We start from the raw sequence: 27,742 nt of genomic DNA on the forward strand, positions 1-27,742 counted from the left end.
ATCCCCTTCCGCTCTACTGCCCCCTTTTCAAAAAACAAAATCACTCAGTACCCCACCCCCAGTGTTAACCCTTATTTTTATTCAACACCCCCCAACCGCACCCTTTGAGTCCCCTCCCCCATTGTTCTAGCACCCCCCAGGGGGCATTACTGCCCACTTTGTGACCTATGTTTAGATCACTGCATTGCTGAGAAGACCTAAGTCAACCAAAGTTGGTCAACACACAATATTACTATTACTGTGTACTGCTGGTTCTGCTCACTTCACTCAGTATCAGTTCATGTAAGTTTTCCCACGTTTTTCTGAAATCCACATGCTCATCACTTCTTATAGCACAATAGTATTCCATTACATTCATATACCACAACCTGTTCAGCCATTCCCCAATTGATGGGCATCCTTTCAATTTCCAATTCTCTGCCACCATAAAAAGAACTGTTATAAATGTTTTTGCACATGTATGTCCTTTTCTCCTTTTTTTTTTTTTTACAGACCTAGTAGTGGTACTGCTGAATCAAAGGGTATGAACAGTTTTATAGCCCTTTCGGCATAGTTCCAAACTGCTCTCCCCCCCAAAAAAATTTTTTAATCGAATATCTCTGATAAGGGTTCAGTATCTAAGATACAGAGATAAAAACAATGTATAACACACCAAAGTAATTCTCCAGTAGATAATTAGTCAAAGGATATGAATAAACAGCTCTCAAAAGTATTGCAAGTTATTAATAGCCATATGAAAGAATGCTTCAATTACTAATAAAATAAATACAAATCAAAATTACACTGAGATTTCATCTGACAAAATGGCAAAAGATGACAAAAGATGGGCATGCTCAATGTTGACTGGTTATGAAAAACAGGCACACTTGGGGCAGCTAGGTAACACAGTGAGTAAAGAGCTGGCCCCGGAGTCAGGAGGACCTGAATTTGGTTCAGGCCTCAAGATACTTAACACCCACACAAAAGAAAAAACTAGTCGTCTAACCTTGGGCAAGTTACTTAACCCCAGTTGCCCTCCAAAAAGGCAAAAAAAGAAAAGAAAAACAGACACACTGGTTCACTTTTGGTAGAACTGTGAATGAGTATAACCATTCTGGGGAAACAATTTAGAAATAAGCAAATAAGGTATATAAACCAGGGATGGGGAACCATGGCCTTGAGGTCACATGTAGCCCTCTAGGTCCTCAAGTGCATTTAAGGTTATTTAGGGAATTTGTTCTGTGAAGTTTGGATTCAAAGGGCTACACTTGAGGACCTCTTAGAGGCCCACATGTGGTCTCAAGGCCATGGTTCCCCACCCCTGAAAACCATTCGTACCCTTTGATGCAAAAGATTGATTTATAAGTACAGACCCCAAAGGGGTCAATGATAAAAAGGAAAGCCCCAATATACATATCAATATATTTATTAGCAGTTTTTGTAGTAGCAAAGAACTTAAAACAAAGTATATTCATGTTAGTAAAGGAATAGCTAAACAATTTGTGTTAACTTGTAAAAGAATATTCTTGGGCTCTGAGGAAACAATGAACATGATGAACATAGAGAAGTAAGGAAAGATTTACTTGAACTAATGTAAAGTGAAAACACTATGAGAGAGCCAAGTAGCTATCTGGATAAAGGATTTTTGACTCAGGTGTCTACTGAATCACAGAATCATTTTTACTAAAGGGTAATAATAATTGTTAAAAACTTTTTTCTTTTGGCCCTCAAAATTAAATACTAGCTTTAACATCTTATTTTTAGATCATTAAAGTAGAATAATGCAACTTTTCCAAAGAGAATTTAAAGTACATGATTTAATTATTCAGTTCTCACAAAAACCCTCTAAATAGATCTTCATACTTTCTATAATTTTTGTGTAATTCAGGGGAAAACAACAAAGCCAGATAAATCACACCAGATAAATCCCAAGAAAGAATAGGAGACTTACCACCAAATAAGGGCTCTGGTTCTACCAATATTTCCTGCTTTTGAGGAATTGGAGCTCGTACTTCATCTCTACAAAAGAGGAAGAGGAAAAGGATGTGAATGTAATGTAATATTACTGTACCGTGAGAAATAAAAGACATGAAAAATATATATATGCATGGAAAGACATAAGTGATGTAAAATTAAATACTCAGAGCCAGGAAAACATGCATCTTATATAACAACAGAAACAGAAAGAACAATGATAACAAAACAATTGAAAATTAATACTGTCAAATTTTACAGAGTAAGCATGGCCCCAAAGAAAAGATATAAAAAGATACGCCCCCCCCCCCACTTGCTTCTTTGTAAATGTAGGAGACCATGAGCATGGCCCACTGCATTTAATGTCAGTTTTCCACTAGGTAAGTTCATTTTGTTGAACTTTTTTTAAGAAAGAAAAATGTGGAACAAGGTGAATATAAAACAACAGACAGTCAATTAGACATGGGTTGCCTTTTCATGAATGTAGCAAATCAGTCAGCATATATAACTAATAGGCTGAGGAAAGGAGACCCCTGGGAATTTGAACTGTCATATATATGGGGACTAGAAAATTAAACTGAAGCCAGAAATGGCAACAGAGATAAAGTTTTCAGATCTTACTGGGGGCAGAATGGCTCTCTAAGAGAGTAGAGAGAAGTATATAGTGATGTAGGAGATATAAAAATCAATAAAATTTATTTTTAAAAATACCAAAAAGGTCATCAATTAAAAATTTTTAAATATACAGGAAAAAAACCCAACAAAATAATTTGAAAGGGAACACAAATAGGACAATTTTGTTGCTTCTATCTCCTTAAATTTAATATAGTTTAAAATGTCATATACTGAACAACCCTCTTTTTTGTTGTTCTTTGTATAATGCAATGTCTGAATTTTGGTCAGGACCCATATTGAACTCAGAATAAACTCTTCTAAAATGCAAACATCAAATGGCCATTGGAGAACCTAAAACAGACTGAAAAAAGTCATTAAACCAATGAAATAGTATAAGTCGGACAGAAATTGTTCACAGGCATGGTTGCATCTTGACCACAATTAATTTTTTTTAATTGACATATGAAAAGATCCATAAAATGCAAATACCCAGGGAAGAAAATTGTCTCTGAAAATAGATCTCCCCCAGGGAGTCTAGGAGACTTTTTTAAAAAGCAATTTTCAAACTTAAACTCACAGAAGTTGGAATACTGATGTGATTGCAACCACTTTTTCTCCACTCTTATTGTTCAGTTGTTTTCAGTCCTGGCTGACTCTTCAAGATTCCATTTGGGATTTTCTTGGCAAAGATACTAGAATAGTTGGCTGTTTCCTTCTCCAGTTCATTTTAAAAATGAGGAAACTGAGGCAAACAGTGGCTTGTCAAGGGTCACACAGCTAGAAGTGTCTGAGGCCAGAATTGTACTCAGGAAGATGCCTTCCTGATCCCAGGTCCAGCACTCTATCCATAGTACCACCTAGCTGCCCTTTCTCCAGTCTACCTCACTGAGCACCAAATTTTGCAAAGGCAAAATGACCATTATGTAAACTTCTATACTACAGTGTTAAATCTGTGAGCACATGTATATAGTCAAATGCATGTATGTTGATCTACAGCATAAATGTATTGATACATGCCAAAGTGATTTCACCAAAGTGATTTCTCCAAAGTGTAGTCATAAAACACTTAACACATACTTATATTGATTAAGTCCCAAATGGAGATGCATCTTATATGTATAATTAGAAATAGGTGATTAAATACAGACTTAGATTTTTAAAAGGTCATATCATACACATAAATTTAAAAAGGTTTTACATAAACAAAATCAATGGAGGTGGACTTAACTGGGGAAATAAATCTTTGTAGCAGGATTCTCTAAAAAGGGTCTCATTTCCAAGATATATGAAGAATTGATTCAAATTTATAAGAATAAGAGTAAATGGTAAAAGGATATTGAAGAGGTGGTTTTCAAAGAAAGAAATCAGCCATATGGAGAAATGTTCCAAATCATTAATAATTGGAGATGCAAATTAAATTATAGTATTTCATACTGATCAGAGAATGGCAAAGATGACAAAAAAGGAAGTTACAAATGCTGAAGGGGCTTTAGAGAAACAGGAATATTAACGCACTGTTGGTGGATCTATGAATTGGTACAACCATTCTGGAAGGCAATTTGGAGTTATATCCAAAAAGTTTACTAACCAGTGACCTACCAATACCAGCACTAGTTGTATACCTCAAATAGATCAGAGGAGGAAAAGGACCAAATGTTCAAAGATATTTTAAAAAGCGGTACTTTTTTGTAACAAAGAACTGGAAATAAAGTGGATGCCCATTAAATTTGGTAAAGGATAAGGAAAAAAATGGTCTATGTATATAACAGAATATAACAATACCATAAGAAATGACAAAAAGGACAGATTTAGAGAACTCTAGGAAATCTTATATGAAATGACAGAGTGAAGTGAGCAGAACCAGGAGTACAATTTATATAATGATAAAAACAACAACAAAAACACTGTGAAGGAAAACAACTTTTGAAAACTTATTAACTCTCAATAATGACTGATGATTATTATGTATGTTTCCCATAGCCTGGCAGAGAGCTGATGGACTAGTTGCAGGTACAGAATGACACCATCTCAGACCTGACCCAATTGTGTGCATTTCTTTTGCTTGATTACACTATTTTGTTATAAAAGAGGGCTTTCTTTTATTTTGGGGCGAGGAAGACGAGAGTATCAATGAAATATTTAAAAAATACACAAAGGAGGTCAGAAAAAAGTACAGAAGGGAACTCAGACAAACAGTGCAGTGTGGGCACTACTGTTGGCTAAATTTAATATATACTTTTTACAAAGTTGTATGTAATAAGATATGGTTTCATATATAATCCTTTTTCTGTTCTTTGTATACAGAAATATCTTTGCCAAGTTCATAATTAAAAACTCAAATAATAACAATACAGGAAATGAAAGGAAAAAAGAAACTGGCAAAAACAAAAAGTGGCACTTCAATAAAGCTTATTAAATATGAGAGAAATTTCACACAGAAAATTTGGGAGCTTGAGCTGACTAGAAGTTCAGCATGAGTTAATAGTTATGTCCAGAATAACAAATCCAATATACTCTTTTAATCAAACCACATGTAAAATATACTTCTGAGTTCTGTGTGTTCTATTTTAAGAGGATGTAATAGTAATGGCATTTAAAGATTCCCCTGTATTGGCTTGGTTTTTGGTTTGATTGTGTTAAAACCCAGAGCTTGTTAATCCCACTTGTGGGATGGACTTGTTGAAAAGAGAGTGCTGAACTGGGAGGAGCTGGTGACACGATTTGGAGAGACTTGGATTAGATTTGGAGAGACAGGAGAGAGGCAGAAGAACTTTTTGGAAGCAGCATCTTGGAGGCAGAGAGAGACTGAGAGGACTGCTGAGGGCCACTTTGAATTGCCCAGGACTTTGAGAGCTGCCACCCAGAGCTGCCAAGGACTAAGGAGACATGGCTGTTTTGCTGGTACTTTGTCTGTCTGTTTTGATGTTGTTTTGCCAGATTTGTCCACTGGTGAAGGACAGTGCTGTTGTTGCAGAGGTTTGGGAACATTGCTGTTGGTTCCGAAGCCCTGAAGAAGGATTTTCTTGTTGTATGTTTACAGAAATCCTGGGAGAGGGTTTTGCTAATGTTTTCAGGGGTCCTAGGACTGTTCTGCAGACAGAGGATGAATTAATGAAGAGGCTGGCAATGTATATTGTGGCCTTGCTAAGCTTTGTCTCCCCAGGAACAAAGATTGCTGAGAACTTGCCACTAGTCAAGATGAAGAAAAGACCTCCATTTGGGTATTAAGTGCTGTGCTTAAACTTGTTGTAACTCTGGGGTAGATTCAATTGTGATCCAGGGGTGGGGAACTTTTGACCTTTTTGTGTTCTATGATTGAACAAATGAATGTACTTTACTTATGATTGGAAACTAATCTCCATTTGAGAAGAGGGGCTTTGTGATGGACTAAATAAAGGTTCAGCCTAGGGGTGGAGCAGTATTTAGAACAGGGACTTTGTAATTGATTGAATGAATGTAAGGTCCTGGGGTGGGGTAGTACTTGGAGATTATTTAATCACACTTAGTAAATGCTGTATTTTGAATGATGTCATATTTTGATCTTCTCTGTTCTTAATTTGCCACTGAATAAAATGGAGAGCACCTATGGTGTTATTTTGAACCTTGGGAAGTTGCCTTTGCTTGGCATTACATTACAGAGGATTACTGACAAAAAGCATTGTCAAGAGTAAGAGATGGCCCCAAAAGTAAGGCATCTATAAACCACATCTTATTAGTAGTAACAGAATATTTGGGGATGTTTAGCCTAAAGTTACACAAAACTTTAGGTTCACAATAGATGTTTGTTTCCTATGGTTCCCTGAGGAGTGAAAATTATAAGGCAGAATTCAAATCACTATGAGGAAGAACGTTCTAACATTCTGAGCAATTCCAAAATGGAATGTCACAAAAGGCAGTTATGATATTTAAGGTCCTCATCATAGAGATTTCTAAGCAGAGGCTAGATGACCACTTGTCAGGGAATTTCTGCACAGGGCAGGCAACAATATCCAAGAAGATAATCAGCTATGAAAATCATGGCCTCAGAAATTATAGACAAATTAATAGGGTATGTGCTAAAAAAAAAGGTAAAACTCAAAAAAAGGTGTCACACTTGGTGGGATATGATTCATGACTAAATATGACTACGAAAGTGTATATCTTGGGGATGGCAAAAGAGTAGCATTTTATATTATTAAAAAGATATGCCTACATAAGGATATCCACAAACTAGAAGGGAAACAGTGGAGTACTGAGTAAGAATCAATGGAAGAAGAAACAGGAAGTTATATTGTAGTGGAACTATATTGTAGACACTGAGTTAATAGAAGGCCACAGATAACAAACAGCTCCAGGATAAAAAGTCACGAACTTCGAACAGAAGTATAACAGTAGTAAAGGGAAATGTCAACTAAGAGAACATCTACTAGAACCCTCTACGAATATCATAGCATCTAAAAATAGACTTACCATAATGATCATTTCATTCTCCAAAAAGCAGCCATGAGGAAATTGGTAACATGGACCTGCTTCTAACCAATAAGGAGGACATGGCTGCTAAAGATAAAATGACCTAAACCTTGAGGGAGAACCACCACGCCAGCTTCTGACAACAAGGAAGGGAATGCTAAGCATACTCTAATATGAACTCTAAATTTTGGGTTCATGGTTTGAGGGTGGATTCCAAAGAGTTCAGAGAAAGGAAAATAGAATCCCATTATTTAATATTCTACAGGGGAAGTTAGGGCAAGAGAGATACTCTCAAGAATGAATTTAACAATACAAATTCCAAAAATGTCAATGAAGAAGAAAAGAAGAATCTATGAAAAATATTTATGTGACAAGCTAAGTCATCAACTTGAGATTTTTTTTTAATAGAAAGGTACAAGGAATGGAAGCAAGTGATTGTAACTGAAGTTATCACAGTCCTCTAAAAACAGTGTAAGCTTCCCAAACTTTAAAACACATATTGCAAAATGATTATCATTCAAAACAATCTTATATGAGACAAAAAACCAAGAAGAAATAGATCTGAATAGAATACATCAGACAAAACCAAATAGATATAAAATGGATAGACCTATGGAAAATACCTGGGGAAAGGATTACTTAACAAATGTACTTTGGAAAGGAGAATGGAAATTGAAGGTTACAGATTTAGATTCATATCTTGTACCCATAATACACCTGCAAATTTCAGCTACAGAAACAGATAAACAAAAAAACAAAAAGATAAAAGAATGTGTTTTTTGGAATTGTGGAGGTGATATGACTTTTCCGTGAAAAAAAAAAGTTGAGGATAACCTCAAAATAAAGCATCTCTACACAAACATACAAAAAACCAGTTCAAAGAAAAAAAAAGATTAGGGAAATAATTATGGTTAATATGATATTTAAAAATAACATCTGAACTATATAAGGAACTATTAAAAATTCATGAATGTAATACAGTCCAAAATGGATAAATGATTAAAGGATATAATAACAAATTTCAAAAGAAAAAATACAAACTGTTAATTACTTGGAAAAAAAAGGTTCAACATTATCTATAATAAAAAGAATGCAAATTAAAATGACTTTGAAGTATGATTTCAGCTTCACCAAACTGACAAGATTATAAGCACTGAAAATTTTAGTGGGATTGTGGACAATCACATACAGGCATCTATTACTGATAGAATTATAAACTTATTCAATCTTTTTGTAAAGACATTTGGCAGGGAGCAATAAAAGTTAACAATAACAATCATTAATATCAAAATTATTAATAAAAAATTAAGATTTTTGGAAATGGAACTATGTTATATTCATTTCCATTACAGAAGCATAGATGTTTTCTTAGGAAAAAAAATGTAAGCCCTCAAATGACACAGAACATATCTTAAAATATGACAATCACTTAAAAATAATATATTTTGAACTTTCTAAAAATAATGGCAAAGTACAACTATTATACTGAAACAAAATACCGTGACTGGAGACTAGGACTAAATCTATAAAAAAAGATGACAGCTTGTGGCCTGGCCCTTTAAATTCAGTCTATGGTTTATTTCTAACCCAAAATACTTTTAATAAACCTGAAAATTTTAAGAGTTGTTTTAACAATAAACTGATGCCTTTTCCCTTCAACATTACTGTCAATTCTCCACTTGCAGCACTGAATATTCTTTTGTAACAAATATGTATAGGTACAAGTATATGCCTCAATCCACATCTTTAAGTCCAATGCCTTTTGAACTGAGAGTTATGGATCACTATCAGTACTCTGGAGTCAAAATTATTCAATGAAATGATTGGTGTCATTCAAGTTTGGGTTTCCTTTACATCAATGGAGTCATTTGGTAAATTTTGCTTGTAGTTCTGCTCGTTATTTTTTTGCTTCAGTTCATGCATGTCTTCCAAAGTTCTCTAAAAGTCTTCATATTTTTTTTATTTCTTATGGGATATATTTCATTATATGCTGGCTGACATGACAATTTGTCATCCATTTCTCAATTTATGGGTACCTACTCTGTTTGAAGTTTTATGCTACCACAAGAAGTGCTGCACCAATCTTTATTATCTTTGACATTCTTGGGGACACATTTAGCTGTTCCTAACAAAGTGACACATATCTCAAGCATTTAACAAACTTTTATAAGGTTATTAGTCACTATAATGAGTATCATTAATATAATACAATTCTTTCCAGATATCTAACTTTATACAGAAATTTTTCTTACACAAGAAAAGTCTATCAAATTTATCCAGTTTATGGAGCAAAGAGTTGAATGTTATGGATTCTTATCCCAACTGTCAGTAAAACAGGCCATGTAACCTCAGACATATTACTTTGACCTCTATATATCCATTTCCACATCCATAAAACAGGGATAAGCTTTCCCTAGATGGTTACTGCAGTAATAAAAATCACAGTGAAAAAAAATACTGTTCCTTAAGGTGTTACTATTTTTACTTGCAAATGTTTTCTTTTGATGTTGTTTTAAGATGTTCATCTCCTGACCAAAAAAGATGATAGTTTAAGCAATTAGCAATTCTCCTAAAAATACAACTCTTAAATTAGAAAAAAAAATGCACAGGAATGAGGGGGAAAAAAGACATACTCTGTGTGTGGCCTGACAGAAGATCCACTGGCTGAACTGGTACTAGGCTCTTCAGCTATTCCTCCACCATCCAAAAACATGGTGACAGCCATCTCCAGGTTATTGTTGCAGGCTTCAAGCATATGTTTCCCCACACTTTCACTTGCACCTTAAAAAAACAAAGGCAGAGGGGAAAAAAGTCAAAGACAAATTTTTATATTAAGTATGTAGTACATAATACAAAATTCACTAGTAACTCTTTCTATATTTTGTATATGCTTGTCCATCCCTCCCCCATACCTATTACCTTTGGTTTACCAATACCCCCATACCTTTGATTTTTGTGAACCAAAGAGATCAGAGGACGAGGTCTAACAAAAAAAAAAAAAAAGCAGCCTTCCTATGGACTTATATGAACTGATACAAAGTGAAACACAGAACTAGGAAAGCAATAATCACAATGAAAACAATGCAAAACAACTGAAACTGAATATCGTGAAATTATAATGACCAAGCTTGTCCTCAAAAAGACAAAGAGAAAAATGCCTCCCACTAATTCTTTGGCAAAGATGGGGTTCCACAGGCAGACCTCTGAAGTGTAGAATATGTCAAGGAGAATGGGGTGAGAAACACTTTCAAAAGTAGGTTGGGGGAGGGCTGTGTTTTCCAAGCTAAGGAATGTGGATTTTTTTTATAGGCAACTGGGGAGTGTTAAAAAGTTATCAAGAGTAAATTTATGTAATCAGATCTATGTATGTATATGTGTATGGAATATTAATCTATATAATGGATGATGGATGAAAGAAGGTAAGTAGAATGCTTGAGATCCTGCAATAATCTAGAATAGAGTAGCTCTAGGAAGAAAAAGATGGATTCAAGGTCTCATACGGAGAATTTATTATATATGACAACTAAGTGGGTATATTGGATAAGTGAATCTCATGCTTCCAGAATCGATGATTGTAGTAGAAACGAATGCTTAAGAAAGCCAGTTGCCATCTTCATGGAGGATGTCCATCATAGGATCCAGAAAAGGAGTTATGTAGAGGCAGTAAGGTTGTCAAAAAGCTCCTATTTGTGGAGCTTCCAACTCCTGAATATTAGAGTCCCTTAAGTAAGATCCACAACCATTAAAAAGTTCAGACTAATTAATGATCCACATAAGAAAAAAAAACAAAACCCAGCAACTATTGAAGACCAATTATTGTCTAAGCCATGATAAAGAGTTGTATGAACAACCCATTGAGTTTGTCCAAGAAATATTATCTTGGGCAAATAACAAGCATATGGACAATGAGCTGAGTTGTTTTTGGAATATGTACCTCACACTTCATGTCAAAGCGTCAAAGCATCAATAAAACATTTAAAAAATAAAAATGTACTGCCCTTTCAACTATACCAGATTTATTTCCTGAAAGAACCCCCATTTCTAATGAAAGTCTTCCTGTGATGTTATAAGGTTGTGAATCATAGCACATCACAATCTTTGAGGAATGAAGTCTGCATACAATAGGCTGTTGCAGCATATTACCAACGATCATAATGTAAATGATGGCATCACCCAAGCGATGTCACCAAAAAAGGTGATTTGATCATGTAATAAGGAGAAATAAGATGTCCTGAGTGTTACAATAGTTACTCCCATAATGATTTAAAAAAAAAAAAAGATTATGGATATTTTATGCATAAGAGTTGCACAGGATGAAAAGGTTTAAATGGGATGCCACTGGAGGGAGTACCCACATCGATTAGATTACAGATTCAAATAAAATGAGGCATGCAAACTCATATGAAGTCAGGAAGGATTTTCAATCAAACTACAGCTATCTTTTCTCTACACAAAAAGAAAGAAGAAGCTACGATATAGCTGACTAGCATTGATCAGGTCATGTTCTTAAAATCCTAGAAATTCAATTTGCTTAATCAGTAAATCATTTTTTGTACTTTTAAAAATATACCTACTTGAAAAAAAAATCCACAGGTTTTTCATAATTTTAATAAGATTCCATTGAGGAAAACCTAGTCATCCAAAAGCCAGGTAAACCAAAGTCTTCAGCCCCAAATCTGTTCCTCTACCAGATTATGCTAGTAAAGAACAATATTAAATTCTCTTGTGAGAAAGTATTAACTCTATAATGTTTCTAAGTATAATTTTGATCCTCTGTGTAATTATTGAAGATTTACATGGACAAATTACCTTACAAGATAAACAAAAAAGTGCTTCAACCTCCTGCATCTAGCCTTTACAACTACTCCCAATTAAAAAATCAGTTCCTGGAAGAAGGATCTAGAAAGTAATTTTTGTAGATGGCGTTCAAGAAGTATTTGGTTTTGGGGCGGCCAGGTAGCACAGCAAGTAAGAGCACCAGCCCCGGAGTCAGAATGACCTGGGGATTGAATCCGGGCTCAGACACTTAGCACCCATCCAGAAACACCTGGCCTTGTAACCTTGAGCAAGTTACTTAACCCCAATTGCTTTAAAAAAAAAGTATTTGGTTTCTGATGGCACATGAGGATTACAAAGAATGTTACTGGAAGACTTAAAAATCTGATCATGAGGTCTCTAAAACTGAATGGGAGGGGAGAAGAAAAGGGAAGACATATTACCCAGATAAAGTTACAAAACCAGAGTATAAAAAATACAAACATGTTTAACAAAGAAAGAAATGGCATAGTAGAATGCCAAGTAACAAAAAATGCTAAGTAATTTTCAAGTGAAAATAGGGAAGTAGTTAGAATATCTATGGGCACATGTCTACACATCAAGACAGCACAGATGACAGAATAAATTAAAATTTTTTACATAAATATGATCCCATGAAAGTGTCAGACTCTGCAGAAAGACACCATGGAAGGATAAAACTTAAGCATCTTCACGACTGAGGCTTAGCCACTTAATCTCTCTGAATCTCAGTTTTCTCATCTATTAAATGGAAACAAAAAATATCCAGAATGTGCACCCTCAAATTATGCAAAGTGCTTTTGTAAACTTTAAAATAGTAAATAAATGGGGGCGGCTAGGTGGCGCAGTAAGAGCTCCGGCCCCGGAGTCGGAAGGACCTGAGATCGATTCTGGCCTCAGATACTTAACACCCACACAAAAAATACTGGCCGTGTAACCTTGAGCAAGTTACTTAACCCCAATTGCTTTAAAAAAAATAGTAAATATATGTCAACTGTTAGTATTACTATACTTTGTTTAGAAGAAGAATGAATACCTGGGAATGGGAAACCACATGCCGAAAGCTTGGTAATGGAAAAGGAAAGAAAAGGAGAATAGGCATTGCTATGAAAGTACACTTTAGTGCTACCAACCAAATGAAGACTACAAATATCTGCCAATTCTTAAAAAAATAAAACTGGCACAAAAACAAGAAAGCCAGAGGACTTCCTAAGAAAAGGACAACTCTCTTTGTATCTGCTGGTCATGTAATTCTGCATGAAAAGAGCGCACCTGGTCCATTTTCAATTAATTTGCCTGAATAAAATTTTCTCTTTCAAAGAGTAGCGAAAACTAAAAAAGAAACTGCTATTTTGTACTTAATTACAACTAACAAGGATGTGGCAAGCATTTCAACAGTTTATAACCCTCCATCCTATGAGTCCTGATCTCTAACTCCATTGCTGAACTGACTTAGAGCCCGCCCCCATCTCTAACTACTGTCTGCTATTTTGGTGCTTTCTCTCAAATCACACTTTAACTGTTTGAGGAGAGAAATCCCACACAATACTAAATCCTACGAGTCTAGCTGGAAGCACTAGAAGAAAACTCTAATCCAAAAACCCAACACATTTTGGAAAGAAGTCCCAGTCAACCAGGCTCAATGTTATCCTCAACTCCTTTCTCTCATACCACATATCCAATCGGTTGCCAGGTCTTTGTCATTTCAACCTGCACATCTCATACAGAGCCTTTCAACTCTCAGAGACCACCCTTGTTCAGGCTTTCATTATCTCACAGTAGACTAATGACCCTTCTGGTTGGTCTCTCTGCTTCAAAGTCTCTCCCCAATTCAGCACTTCCCCCACTGAGTTGACAAAATTAATATTCCTGAAACACCGAAGTGACCATATTATTCTACCCTACTCAACAAACTCCAATGCCTCTCTATTCACTCCAGGATCAAATTAAAGCCCTTCAACAACTAATAGCTCTGGGGCAGCTAGGTGGCGCAGTGAATAGAGCACTGGCCCTGGAGTCAGAAGGACCTGAGTTCAAATCTGGATTCAGACACTTGACAAAAACTAGCTGTGTGACTTTGGTCAAGTCACTTAACCCCAAATACCCTCCAAAAAGCAAAAAAAAAAAAAAAAAAAAAAAAAAAACAACCAATAGCCCTCCAAGTCTACTTGAAATGACATCTTACCTTTCCAGTCTTCTTACATTTTATTCTCTTACATGGAAGAGTCAGCCACATTGACCTACTTGCTGTTCCTTTCATAAAATACTCCATCTTCATGTCTTTTCATTGGCTGCTCCCCAAACGCTCTCTCCCTCCTTACCTCTGCTTTTTTTACCTGCTTTTTTCAAGCCTCAATTCAAAATCCCACCTTCTGAGATGTTTCCCAGCCTCTCCCTGTTTCTGCTCACCCAAATGCTGGTAGTGTCTTTCCTCTGAGATTATCTTCAATTTATTCTCCATATATCTTCTATGTACATCATTATTTATGCTTCCCTCACTAGAAAGTGGGCTCCTTGTGGGCAAGAAACATGTTTTTGTCGTTTTGGGGTTTTTTTTTGGTCTCCCTAGTGTTTAGCACAATGCCTGGCAAACAGTAGTGATTAATAAATACTTACTATCTAAAATATCTTCAATTCCCTCTGTGATCCAAAGACTCTCATTGCTTTCAGAATAATCTATACCTTATACATAGTACTGATCATGTCACTCTTCTGCTCAGTATTCCTCAATGGTTACCTAATGCCTATTCAGTTAAGGTCAAATACCTTTACCTTGCATTCACGGACCTTCATTACGGTGTATCATGCTACCAAGTCGGTCTTAACTCATGTTATTCATAGAAAGTCTGGCACAGGAGATAGGACCGAAAGCCAGAAAGACCTGGGTTCAAATCCTGCCTTTGACACTATCTGTGTGATCACGGATTTAACTCAGTTTCCTCATCTAGGAAAAAAATGGGGATAGTAACCATAGTTCTCTCAAAAGGTTGTCTTGAGGCTCAGAATAACATATATAAAGCAGTACCCAAGTTTTTGAGTGGTATATAAAGTCAGTTATTAGTAGTATTACTTCTCTCTACATTTCAAACTGAACATATCCTTCACTTTCATGCTCCCTGCCTTTGCTCAAAACATTCCTTATGGTGATATATGACTTATCAAAATAAGAAATAATTTTGATATGATTAAGAGTCATGTATGTGTGTTTCTACTGACACTAGGTAGATGAAAAACATCTAACCTTATACAAGTGAAATAGGATTGAGTTCACCTTCAGTTATTTCTCTGACAATTCAGTGCTGGATTTCATGTTATACATGCCTCTTTGTTCTCTTTATTTTTTTTTTGCTCTTTGGAGGGGTAACTGAGGTTAAGTGACTTGCCCAAGGTCACATGGCTAGTAAGAATTAATTGTCTGGGGCTGAATTTGAACTCAGGTGCTCCTGACTCCAGGGCCAGTGCTCTATACTTGTTCTCTTTTATTGTGTTTTTTAATTCTGTGATTTTTAAGAATGGCTATTACTCCAAAGAAATATGAGAAGGTTGTAACTCTTGTAGAGCACACTTCAATGACTGCTAGAGATATTGTAACAGTGTTGGTATGAAGAAAGTTTCAAGGATTACTTGCTCCAAAGCTCAAAGACAAGTGTATTGAAAATGAAAAACATCAAATGCCAAGAATTGGTAAACTAACACTACAAAGGAGCGTTATTATTAATCCTTAGAAAACAAGCAAAGAACTTCAGAGGAAAGCGACAACTGCAGAAATTATAATTTGTTTATAATTAGAAGAACAGGAAGAAAACTAGTTAAAAACTGCTGCTAACCACTGCTATAAGTAAAAAGAAAATGCTTATCATGGACAAAGAAATACAAAGACTAGAGTACTGAAGATTGAAAAATGACAATTTTTACCAATGAAATTCACTTTTTCATTCAAGGTTATTCCAAAATCACTGAGATACATTACCAAGGAGCCTGTAAGATCTGAGTATCTTCAAAATGTAAAATATTTACCTCTAAAAAAAAAAAATGAAGATTTTTTTATTTCTACTGGGCCTGCAAGTCTTGCCCCTTTTGTTGGAATGACCAACTCTGACACATGTAGTTATACTGATTAAAAGAACTGTTCCAGAACTACAAAAATTCCCAAATAAAGATGTAATATTGCAACACGACCTTGCACACATTAAGAATTACTTATCCAAACCTGCTCAATTCAAACTCCATGGAAAATATCTACACTCCAGGCTTAAACTTGGAAAAATGGACAGTTCATTATACTTAATATCCAATGTGATAAAAATATGGTTTCATGGTGAATAAAATATAAAATTTTTATGAACTCAATGCCAAATTGTAAAAAAATAAGTGAAAGCAGCAAAAGAACATACTGCATATTAAAAGTAGAGTTCTTTAATGCAAAATGTTGTAAGCTTTACTGTAAAAATCTAATTTAATTTTTACTTTGTCCCAATTAATTCATATACTACTGTACTCTGTAATGCCCTGCTCTTCCCTAATTTTTGCCTATGAAATTCTTATCCACATTTTAAAAAACAAATGAAATTTTATCTGTCTCAATGAAACTTTCCCTAATATTTCCAAGCTGATATCTACTTTTTTCCTCTTGTATTTCATACAGCATTTCAAGACGTACCCTGCTTGTGTAATTATCACATATTATTGTGTCAGTTCTGTGTGTTAACTTAGCCCATTACTATAAGATCCTTGAAAGCAGGGTACTTTGCAGCCTAAAAGATGCTGAATAAATATTTGTTGAACTGAATAAACACCTGATTATTCAACACAAAACACACATATTCCAAATATAAAAATCTCTTAGGATTGTTGAATTTTAATACAATTCAAACTGACAGTGCTATGCTATCCCTCCAACGATACATGTAGTTTTGTGATACTTCTAATATCAATTCTAACATTTTTTTCTTTAAATTCTGATCTAAAAATATTGGTGCTGTCATAGACTAGGGCTAGGCACTTAATTTAGCAAATCCATCACCAACTCCAATCTATTCCAACAGTTTCTAGCTCCTGGGTATCAAAGAAACTCTAAAGATTTTTTTTTCTCTAGCTGCTTATCTTATCAAAATGAGGTGTTCAAGGTCACTTATCACAAAGCTTTAGAACTAGCTTCCCTAGACAGTTATCTATGCTTTTCTTCCCAAAGAAATACAATTCAGTCTCAATTGTCTAGATAACTTCTTTTTGAAGTTCAAGCTGAGTTAAAATATCCCAGAAAGCAGAAATAACATAGTACTAGAATAAAAACTTTTGCCATCAGTGCTAGCTATATTGTTTTGCTATACTCTTAAGCTACAGTATTCTATTTACATACCATAATTTGTTTAGTCATTCCCCTATCGATAGATACCCTTTCAGTGTCTAATTCCTTGCCACCTAAAGAGTACTATAAACATTTTCATACATCCTTAAAGTTTTGTTTTGCATTATACTAATCTCTCCTGTAATATAGCTTCCCTTGTCTAATTCCTTCTCTTTTCCCTCTTATTTCCAGGTTGAGTGAAACGTATTTCTGTATCCAATTTATATATGTGTATTGTTTCTCTCTTTTGATCACTTCAGCTGGAAGCGAACCCCTTCCTCCTAGTTTGTATAGATTTCTACTTGTGTACCACCAGATCATCTGAGATAATTTCCCCTCAATCTTCCTACACCTGCCTCACTCCACCATTCCTCTTCTCCCCTTCCATTCTTCTTTTAAGGTCATCAAGACAACAACCATTCAAAAATTTTAAATAAAATACTAGCAAAAAGACTACAGCAACTTATCTCAAGAATAATACACTTTGATCAGGTAGGATTTATTCCAGGAATGCAAGGATGATTTAATATTAGGAAAACCATCAGTGTAATTGATCATATCAACAATAAAACTAGCAGAAACCACATGACAATCTCAATATATGCAGAAAAGGCTTTTGACAAAACACATCCATTCCTATTAAAAACATTAGAAAGTATAGGAATAAATGGAGCCTTCCTTAAAATTATAGGTAGCATCTATTTAAAGCCATCAGCAAGTATTATATGTAATGGGGAGAAGCTAGAAGCATTTCCCATAAGATCAGATGTGAAACAAGGGTGTCCACTATCACCCCTCTTATTCAATCTGGTACTAGAAATGTTAGCAGTAGCAATTAGAGAAGATCCTGGGTATTCCTATATATTTCCAATGAAATTCAAGAGCAAGAGATAGAAAGAGAAATCCCATTTAAAGTTACTTGTAGACATTATAAAATATTTGGGAATCTACCTGCCAAAAAAAAAACCCAAGACCTATATGACCACAACTACAAAACACTTCTCACAAATAAAGTCAGATCTAACTAATTGGAAAAATATCAATTGCTCGTGGCTGGGTCAAGCTAATATAATAAAAATGACAATTTTATCTCAATTAAATTATATAGTTAGTGCCATACCAATTAATTTACCAAAAAACTACTTTATAGAACTAGAAAAAATAGTAACAAAATTCATTTGGAAGAATAAATGGTCCAGAATATCAAGGGAATTAATGAAATGCTAGGGAAGGTGGACTAGCTATACCAGATTTTAATCTGTATTATAAAGCAGCAGTCATCAAAACTACTTGGTACTGGCTGAGGAATAGAGGAGTGGATCAATGGAATAGATTAAGCACACAAGATTCAGAAGTCAAAGACTATGGTAATCTATTGTTTGATAAACCCCAAGACCCTGGTTTTGGGGATAAGAACTCACTATTTTGACAAAAACTGCTGGGAAAACTGGAATATAGTATGGCAGAAACTGGGCATAGACCATTATCTAACACCATATATACCAAAATCAAGTCTAAGTGGGTGCATGATCTAGGTATAAAGGTTGATACTGTAAGCAGACTCGTAAAACAAGGAATAGTTTACCTGTCAGACCTGTGGAGAGGGAAAGACTTTATGACTAAACAAGAATTAGAGAACATTATAAAATGCAAAATGGATAATTTTGACTACATGAAATTGAAAAGCTTCTGTACAAACAAAGCCAACGTAACCAAGATTAAGAGGGAGGTGGGAAATTGGGAAAGAATCTTTACAACCTACATCTCTGACAAAGGCCTCATTTCTAAAATATACAGAGAATTGAGTCAAATTTATTGGAATACAAGTCATTCCCCAATTGATAAATGGTCAAAGGATATGAACAGGCAATTTTCAGAGAAAGAAATTAAAGATATCTATAAGCACATGAAGAAATGCTCTAAATCACTATTGATTAGAGAAATGCAAATCAAAACAACTCTGAGGTACCACATCTCACCAGTCAGATTGGCTAAGATGACAAAACAGGAAAATGACAAATGCTGGAGTGGATGTGGGCAAATTGGAACACTAATGCATTGCTGGTGGAGTTGTGAACTGATCCAGCCTTTCTGGAGAACAATCTGGAATTATGCCCAAAGGGCTATAAATAATTTCATACCCTTTGACGCAGCAATACCACTCCTAGGGTTTTATCCCAAAGAGATCATAGAAGTGGGAGGAAGACCCACATGTACAAAAATGTTTATAGCAGCTCTCTTTTTGTGGTGGCAAAGAATTGGAAATTAAGGGGGTGCCCATCAATTGGGGAATGGCTGAACAAGTTGTGGTATATGCATGTTATGGAATTCTACTGTGCTTATAACAAACGAGGAGCAGACGGTCTTCATATTTACCTGGAGAGGCTTATACGAACTGATGCTGAGTGAGAAGAGTAGAACCAGGAGAAATTTGTACACAATCACAGACACAACGTATGAGTGATGACCAACTTGGATAGACTGTACTCTTCTCAGCAATGCAGTGATATAAGTCAATCCCAAAATACTCATGATGGAGAGAAATATTTGCATCCAGAGAAAGAGTTTATATCCAGGTGGAAGCAAAATACCTGATCTTTTTCCTTCTCTTATTTGGTTTTATGTCCTCTTTACCATTTTTCATTCCAGCTGGTACAATCTGTCTTTATAACCTGACTAATGTATAATGTGAAAGTATCTACAAATCCTATATTTGACTATATGCTGCCATGGAGGGGAGGGGAGGGAGGGGGACAAAATGTGAAACTCAAGGAATTTGTGGAATTGAATCCTGTAAACTAAAAGGAAACAAATTAATTTTAAAAATTAAAAGAAAAAAAAAGAAATGGAATTAAAGGAATTTTTAACCCCCCCCCAAAAAATAAATAAACTTTATCCCTTCTTAAATCATAATAAGAGATAACTCTGGGAAAGTATGGAGGAGAAAAGATACACTGAAAAATAACATTAAAAATGACCTAGGGGCGGCCAGGTAGCACAGCGAGTTAGAGCACTGGCTCCAGTGTAGGGATGACCTGGGGATAGAATCCGGGCTCAGACACTTAGCACCCACCCAGAAACACCTGGCCATGTAACCTTGAACAAGTTACTAAACCCCGATTGCTTAAAAAAAAAAAATGACCTAAACACAAAACATACCAATAAAAATTTATTTTAAAAAAATAGTGGCCTGGAGGGAAGGTTACATCAGAGCACTCCAAACCAACACTAATCTATCTTGGAAGCTAAACTTATTTCTAAATATTTTTAAAAATATATATTATAGTAACCCAGATGAAGACTAAGGCTATGTAGAACGGGATCAAAGCTGGTGCTCTTACTCTCTGAGCCACCTGGCCGCCCCTAAGATTCCCAAGGTATTTCATCAATAACAAAACAATACAAAAAACAGGAAATTGCAAATGGGGGAAATAAAGTTTTACACATATTCCACAGTCACGTCAACTGGAATGAAAAAATGTCCAATCTTTCTATCTAAATTGTTGGTTTCCCTTTCTTGGAATGGAGTCTAATCTCACTGATGTGTAAGGGTGCTGGGGAAAGGTGCCAAACCTACTTCCACTCTGCACTATAAGAATCTCCACTTTTTTCCATACTGAAAAAATATTACCATTTCATTGTTGAATTAGCTTTACTATAAAATTCCACAAGAGGCATGTGTGATACCACAAATGATGAAATCACATCAACAGAGAGCTCCCTTTTACAGCTAAAATCCATTATATATTACATCAAAAAGAGAAAAAAAATAAGACAATCTTTACAAAAAATATCAGAATTGTAGACTCAGCTTAGCCCTAACACCTCATTTTTAACTGAAGAGTCAATGTACCTAACATATGGTAATACAAAAATCAGGCATTCTGAGTAATTTAAGCTTTATTATTTAACTGCCATCATGTTTGTTTTAAACCTTTTTTTTTTTTGGAGGGGGGAAGGCAGGGCAATTGGGGTCAAATGACTTGCCCAAGGTCACACAGCTAGTAAGTGTTAAGTGTCTGAGGCCACATCCGAACTCCGGTCCTTGCTACGCCAAGACTGGTGCACTATTCACCAAGCCATTTAGCCACCCCATTTTAAACTTTTTGGAAAGGAAATATTTATAAAATACATTGTACTTAGCAAACAGTGTATTAAACACCTTTTATTGATAAGAGGTTTTTTAGCTGCCCAGTTATTTAGGAAGGAAGGAAATAAAACACTTATTAAGCCCTGAGTATGCGCTAGGTACTGTGCTCTAAGTACTTTACAAATATTATGACATTTGGCCCTCTCAACAACACTAGGAGGTAGGTGCTATTATTATTATCTCTATTTTGCAGCTGAGGAAACAGAGGTAGGGGTGAAATAACTAACTAGCCCAGGGTCACAATGCTAGTGAATATTTGTGGCTATATAGTCTGGAATACTGAACTTCTCTGAAATCTGTATCAACTCATACCTTTAAATTTGTTTAATAAATTCCATTATGGTGATTTCTTGTCACTTACCTTTTTTTATAAAGGTGCAAAAAATGTACAGCAGCTAATCACTTGGACTATAAGGCAGAAGCTGCACTTCTGCAAGGTAATTATTGAATCAAAGTTGAAGCAGCCTTCTTATAAGTTATTTTCTTGCCCTCAATCAAATCATCTTTGACACCTTTATCACAATTTTCTAATTTTTTGGCACCATTCAAAACACTCTCTTATTTTCAAACTTCAAAGAACACCTCAACACACTCTAGCACTCACTTTTAACTCCATGAAGAAATATGATAATATTGGGTGGCTATAACAAAATAGGGCCATAAGAGTTAGGTTGAATTTTTGTACTTACAAGCATAAATGAGATTTCTGGAATTCAATGAATAAGTGAAGATGTGATTTGTCACAAGTTGTTCAGTATTTACATATACTAAACATTTAGGTCCAAGCAACCATTTTTACTTAAAAGCTAGGCTTTCATTTGAAAAAAAGGCAGAAATGTTGATTATTAGGATTTTACTCAAAATGGCTCCAAAAATAATTACCAACAAATGAGTTTTGGTTATTGTTCTCTCAGTTCTACAAACATTTCATCCCTTTAGAAACTCGATTATTCAAAGCCAATTTTAATTCCAAAATGCCTTCCCTTCCCCTAGACACAGTCCCTTCCCTAGTCATAAAGCATGTGCTCAAGGCATGCGGAGTCACTCTAAAATACTGGCCTAAGCAAAACTCAATTAGGAAAATACATCTGAAAAAGATTATTCAATAGTCCCCCAAATAATAGTTTTATTGCTGCTTTCCTCTGGGATCATAGAATCTTAAAAGTTGGAATAGACGTTTAAAGGTCATCTAGTCCAACATCTATCTGAACCACAAATGACCCTTATGAAATCAAGACAAGTCTCTGGTTGACCACCACCAGTGACTGGAAATTAATTTCTTCATGAAGAAACCCAATATATTTTTGGATGTTGGCTAAGTGTTAAAATTTCTTATTTATATTGTAAACTTTTGAAATACACCCCTCATATACCAGTCATACATACTCTAGTTTTCCTGGAGCCAAGCAGAACAAATTTAATTTCCCTTCCTGTAATACTTCTTTAATGGACTCACAGATCCACTGAGATATATACTATCACCAATGGTGCAGATTATTTACCCAGTCACACCTAATTCCATTCAACTCTTGTCTTGTGAACCCCACAAGTAGTTTACCCAACATGCTGGGGGCTTTTCTCTAGATTTATGGTAAACACCAATGGAATATCTGGGCTATCCAATGCTATTCCTCATTCTTACTATTTAATTGGTCCACTTTTTCCCCCTTAGTCATAGCTTTCTAATGATATTCTTTACCCTGCTTTTCCTGTGTAATTACTTATTAATGCTGTGGTTACAATCTTTTATGCCCACCATGTCCCTTTTTTCATTGAGCTTTGAGTGGGCCAGGAAATTTAAATCTTCAGAGATTATGGCAATCCATGAATTTGATTAACACGAGTGTGATCGTTAATAAAAATCTGAAAACAAAAAAGTATGAACTTTGTTTCAAGGAGAAGCTTGAATTGCCCTCCACAAGTTCCCAAATGAAATCCAGTCCTCTCTCCATCTACAACGTCTGCCCAGTATGTAGGTAGGTACACACACATATTATATAAACACAAATAGAAAGACGGATAAACTCAATTGGCTGTTCAAACTTCAGAATTTGAATAGAGCTTCTCCATTCACATAATTATTAATAACAGCTTACATTATGACACTTTATTATGGACAAAGCTTTCTTCACAATAATTCTATGGACCATAAGATCAATTTACAGATGTGGAAAACTACCACTTTATCACAGTCCCACTCAAGCCTTATCTCTTTCTTGGCTAGAAAGATACTCAGTTCCTTTACCCGATCTTCATATGATCATATGGTTTTAAGTTTCTTCACAATCCTGGTCACCTTTCTCTAAGCACAACCCATCTCAATATAATTCAGAAAAGTTGGTATCCAGAATTGAACACGATATTCCAAACATATTCTATCTAGCACAAAGTACAAAGGAACTATTACTTTGCTTATTCTGGACAATACATTTATAATCATTGTTTTTTGGCAGCTATGTCACACTGACTCATATTGAGCTTGCAATCATCTAAAATCTTTAGTCTTTTTCATATGAAATGCCTCAGCTTCCCTATTTTGTATTTGTACAATTGATATTTTTTAACCCTAAGTGCACAACTTTAAGAAAATTTTTATGTCACAAAAGACTATATGCACTATCACTAGGTAATTTTCTTGATAATAAATGGTATAAGGACAAATTTTTAACTGCTGAGGAAAAGGTAACTATAGTGTGAGCATCCTGGCTACACTTAAAGAGTACAGAAGTAATAATTAAAGAAAGTAGTTTCTAAAGTATATAAAAATGTTTTCTTCCTTTGGATATAGTCACTATACATTAAGAAATTTTTTTTTAAATACTACTATTCTGTTTTTTCAGCAAGGAGACTAAGCTACAAAAGCTAATATTTCAAATTTCTCAGGGGGAAGGGAATTTATTTTGTGTTTTTAAAACCACTAACAACTTAGCATTTAATACAAATGATTGCTTTATTACAATAAATGTAACATTTTAGGGCGGCTGGGTAATGCAGTGAATAGAGCACTGGCCCTGGAGTCAGGAGCACTTGAGTTCAGATTCGGCCTCAGACACTTAAGACATGTTATGACCTTGGGCAAGTCACTTAACCCCAACTGTCCTCCAAAAAGCAAAAAAAAAAAAGTACCTTTTTTATTTAAAACCGCATCCACAATACACACAGGATTAAACTAAATTTAACTAATTTTTGTTAAATACAACTATGTCAAGTTCTTGGTAATAGGTATTCTAATATATGTGGCAAAAATATCCATAATTAACCTAATAACTTTGCAAAAATGATCTAACAATCATAGTTGGAAAATAAAATAACCAAACATCACAGTTTTACATTAAATCAGTAACATACTTCTGGCTTTTCAAAGTCCTTTCATACCTATACTGTTTCTGACACTTATTAGATTAAGAGAGAGTGCTGGAAAAAGGACCAGGTCACATGAATCATTTGCCAATGCTCCAGCCTTTTAGTAAATTACTATGTGTTGTTACCTATATGTAACTAAAACAGTACTAGAAATGATGTTGAGAAAGAACACTTTGAGATCCCCCCAAAATAAAGACATGTAAAATTACTTAGGTAACATCTACAATTAAACCAAGAAATTCTGACAACTACTTACATTTAAGATTTGAAAAGCACTTTTCTAAAACAAAATGAAATGAAAAAAAAAAACCTAGAAAAGAGTATAATTACTCAGTTTTTACAGATGATGAAATTGCAATCAAATGACTTGCCCAAGGCCACTATTAAGTTATAGAGTCTGGTGTCCAATATCCAGCATTCTTTCTACTATAACACACTCTCTCAGTAAGAAAATGATTAATAATAGATCAAATCATTCCTGGATCTAATAATAGCTAGCATTTATATAGTTCTCCAAGGTTTGCCAAGAGCTTTACAAATTATTACCCCATTTTATCCTCACAAAACCCTGGGAGATATAGGTGGTATTATCTGCAGGTGAGGAAACAGATTGAGTTGTCCATGATCACACAGCTAGTATCTGAGGTCCGATTTAAATTCAAACTTTCTGGGACACCAAGTTGGTCCATTCTTAAACCATTGTTCCACCTAGCTGAGCTGCCTTAACTCAGACCTGATCCACTCAATACAAAGACAGTCCGCAGATACATATGACACATTATGTCCAATCTTTGTCTCAAAATGTCTTTTAAAAAAAGAAATACATTTGGAAAACATTTTTCTCAAATATTTTTCACAAATAATCACTAATATCACAATCACTTCGATTGTAGATAACATCTCATTCTTAGACCTCTTTCATTTACAAATTCTACTCCATGAAAACTGAAGTCATACCACAAAGTAAATAATCGACTTCGACTTTCTAAACTCACGGGTCAGCAAGGTGAAAACTTAAAAAAAAACCCTCAAAAACCTGTTATAAACACCTGTTTGATAATTTCCAAATTTCAAAACAAAGGGCATTTTTTCTTAGTGGTAAGATCCTGCTTGACAACTAAAGTTTCAACATAGGTGTCCTGAAGAAACACATTATCAATATTGCAATCATCTCTTCAGCCGGTTCACATAGACCGCTTAGACTTACTTACGTCTGACCTCCTTCCAAAATGAAAAAAAAAATCACTAGAACTGTTAAATTACACTTAGGCACATGGAGTCACTCTTCCCTCAAATCACTTTACAGAGAACTTCCCCGTTTGCTCCGCCCCTCTAATAACTCATGCAAAAAAAAAAAGTTCAACACCATTAGAAAGGAACAGGACACGGACGGTTGGCTGGACGGCAAATGGCTCTCAACCCCCGGCGAAAGGGGACCCGAGTGTGTCCTTTCCCGAGGTACAGACCCGCGGCAGAAGCCAGGCTAAGGGGCTGTGGATACTGTCGCTCTGCAAAGGGCTCCCCGGTTCTGCAGACACTCCTGCAGCCATGCCTCCCCAGAGCAGCACAAGGCCGCATCACCATCATCCTTATCCTTCCGTCGCTATATTGGGGGGGGAGATTCATGGCACCCCCTCAGTGCTCAGGGTCCCCCGCAGAAGGGTCACTAGGTGCTGCTGCCCCTCTCCCCCTAACGCGGGAGCGCTACCTGCCTCCCCGGTGGTCCCCCCCCCGCCCCCTTCACGTCGCTGCCCCTCCCCCACTACCTTCTCGGCGGAGGCCTGCGCCAGCCGGGGTCGGGGACGTGGGCGCTGGGGCCCGGGCCCCCCCAGGCCTGGGGGGCCGCTCTGGAGAGTCACCGGGGGAGGACGGGCGCCGCCGTCCTCCCGGTGTGGACCGGCCGTGGCGGGGCATGAGGAGGGGGCAGGCCCCCCCGCGAGGCCAAAGGAGTCTGAGGGCGGCGGCCGGCGGGGTGCGGGGCCCGATCCCTCCCTCCGCCCCCGGGGCCCCGGCTCGCCGAGCGCGGCCAGGCCCCATCCGCCGACTCCCCGGGACGAGAGGCAGGTCCCCGCGTCCTCGTCCCGCGGCGGGGAAGGACGGGGGGAGGGGGGGCACGAGGCTGGGGAGGGGCCGAGGCTGCGCCCGCGCCCGCGCCCTCACCCCGGGACCCCGTCACTGCCGCCGCCGCCGCCTCGGAGGGAGGGCGGGAGCCGAGGGGGAAGCCCGGAGTGGGAGCGAGGGGACTGAGGGGGGAAGCCCGGGTCTACCCGGCTGCCCGCTCCCGAGTCCGCTCTCCGCCTTCCCGTGCCCGCGTCTCTTACCCGTGATGGCGGTGAACTGCTGGATTAACCCTTTCAGCGCCGAGGAGGCCGCAGAGCCCCCGTGCGCCGCCATCTTGCCGCCGCCACCGCCGCCGCCGCCGCCGCCGAACAACAACACAGACACACAAGTCCTCCCTCCCCGCCGCACGCTCGGCGCAAGCGCGCTATCCGCCCCGCCTCCCGCTCTCTCTGCAGGGGCCCCGCCCCTCCCCGCCCCACTGTGTGCTCTGCGCAGGCGTCCCACCCAGCCCTTCCCACTCCCTCCTTCTCGCCTTAGTATATAAGTACACTATTCTGCCAGCCCCCTTAGCGACCGGGCCCGCCCTCTCTGGGTCGGACTGCTTTCGGTAGCTCCGCCGCCGGTTCTTTCAGTTTCAAATTCAAAAAGCTTTATTGGTTGCCTCCACCACGGACACTCGGCTGCGGTGGCTGACTTTTTTTCCCCACCTTTGGCGCGGGATGATTTGCATCTTTGGCTACCCGGCGTGCTCCGCGGGGCATCCTGACGGGAGTCCGGCGGCTCCAGCCAGGGGCGCCCAGGGCTATCTCGGCCGGGTGGGCAGAGGCAAAACTGGCTCCCCTCCCATTTCCCCTTTGGATGCTGCCCCTGCCGCGCTCTGGAAGCGCTTATGTCCCTTCCTGCCAAACCCCCATGCAGTCCCTTGCCGCCTCCTACCTCCTTCCTAACCTGTGCACCTTCTCCAGTCCTTTTGAGCCCTTTTCTTTGAGAGAAGTTGGACTAATGTGATA

General features: G+C 37.1%; 1 protein-coding gene across 2 annotated transcripts in view; it reads right to left on the minus strand.

The window, feature by feature from the left end:
• Positions 1 to 27,167, minus strand: part of UBXN7 (UBX domain protein 7) — a 51,953-nt gene extending 24,786 nt beyond the window's left edge. For both annotated transcript variants that reach the window (XM_069065019.1, XM_069065020.1), the window contains exons 1-3: positions 26,993 to 27,167; positions 9,651 to 9,798; positions 1,931 to 1,998 (exon numbers count right to left, since the gene is read on the minus strand). In XM_069065019.1, the coding sequence (XP_068921120.1) occupies positions 1,931 to 1,998; positions 9,651 to 9,798; positions 26,993 to 27,065 (289 nt within the window). In that variant the 5' untranslated portion in view covers positions 27,066 to 27,167. The remainder of the gene's footprint in view (positions 1 to 1,930; positions 1,999 to 9,650; positions 9,799 to 26,992) is intronic.
• Between the last annotated feature and the right edge of the window lie 575 nt (positions 27,168 to 27,742).

The sequence above is a fragment of the Petaurus breviceps genome, unplaced genomic scaffold (assembly GCF_028583685.1).
Source record: "Petaurus breviceps papuanus isolate PSGF00001 unplaced genomic scaffold, PetGlider_PUasm1.0 90654, whole genome shotgun sequence".
Taxonomy (NCBI): Eukaryota; Metazoa; Chordata; class Mammalia; order Diprotodontia; family Petauridae; genus Petaurus; species Petaurus breviceps.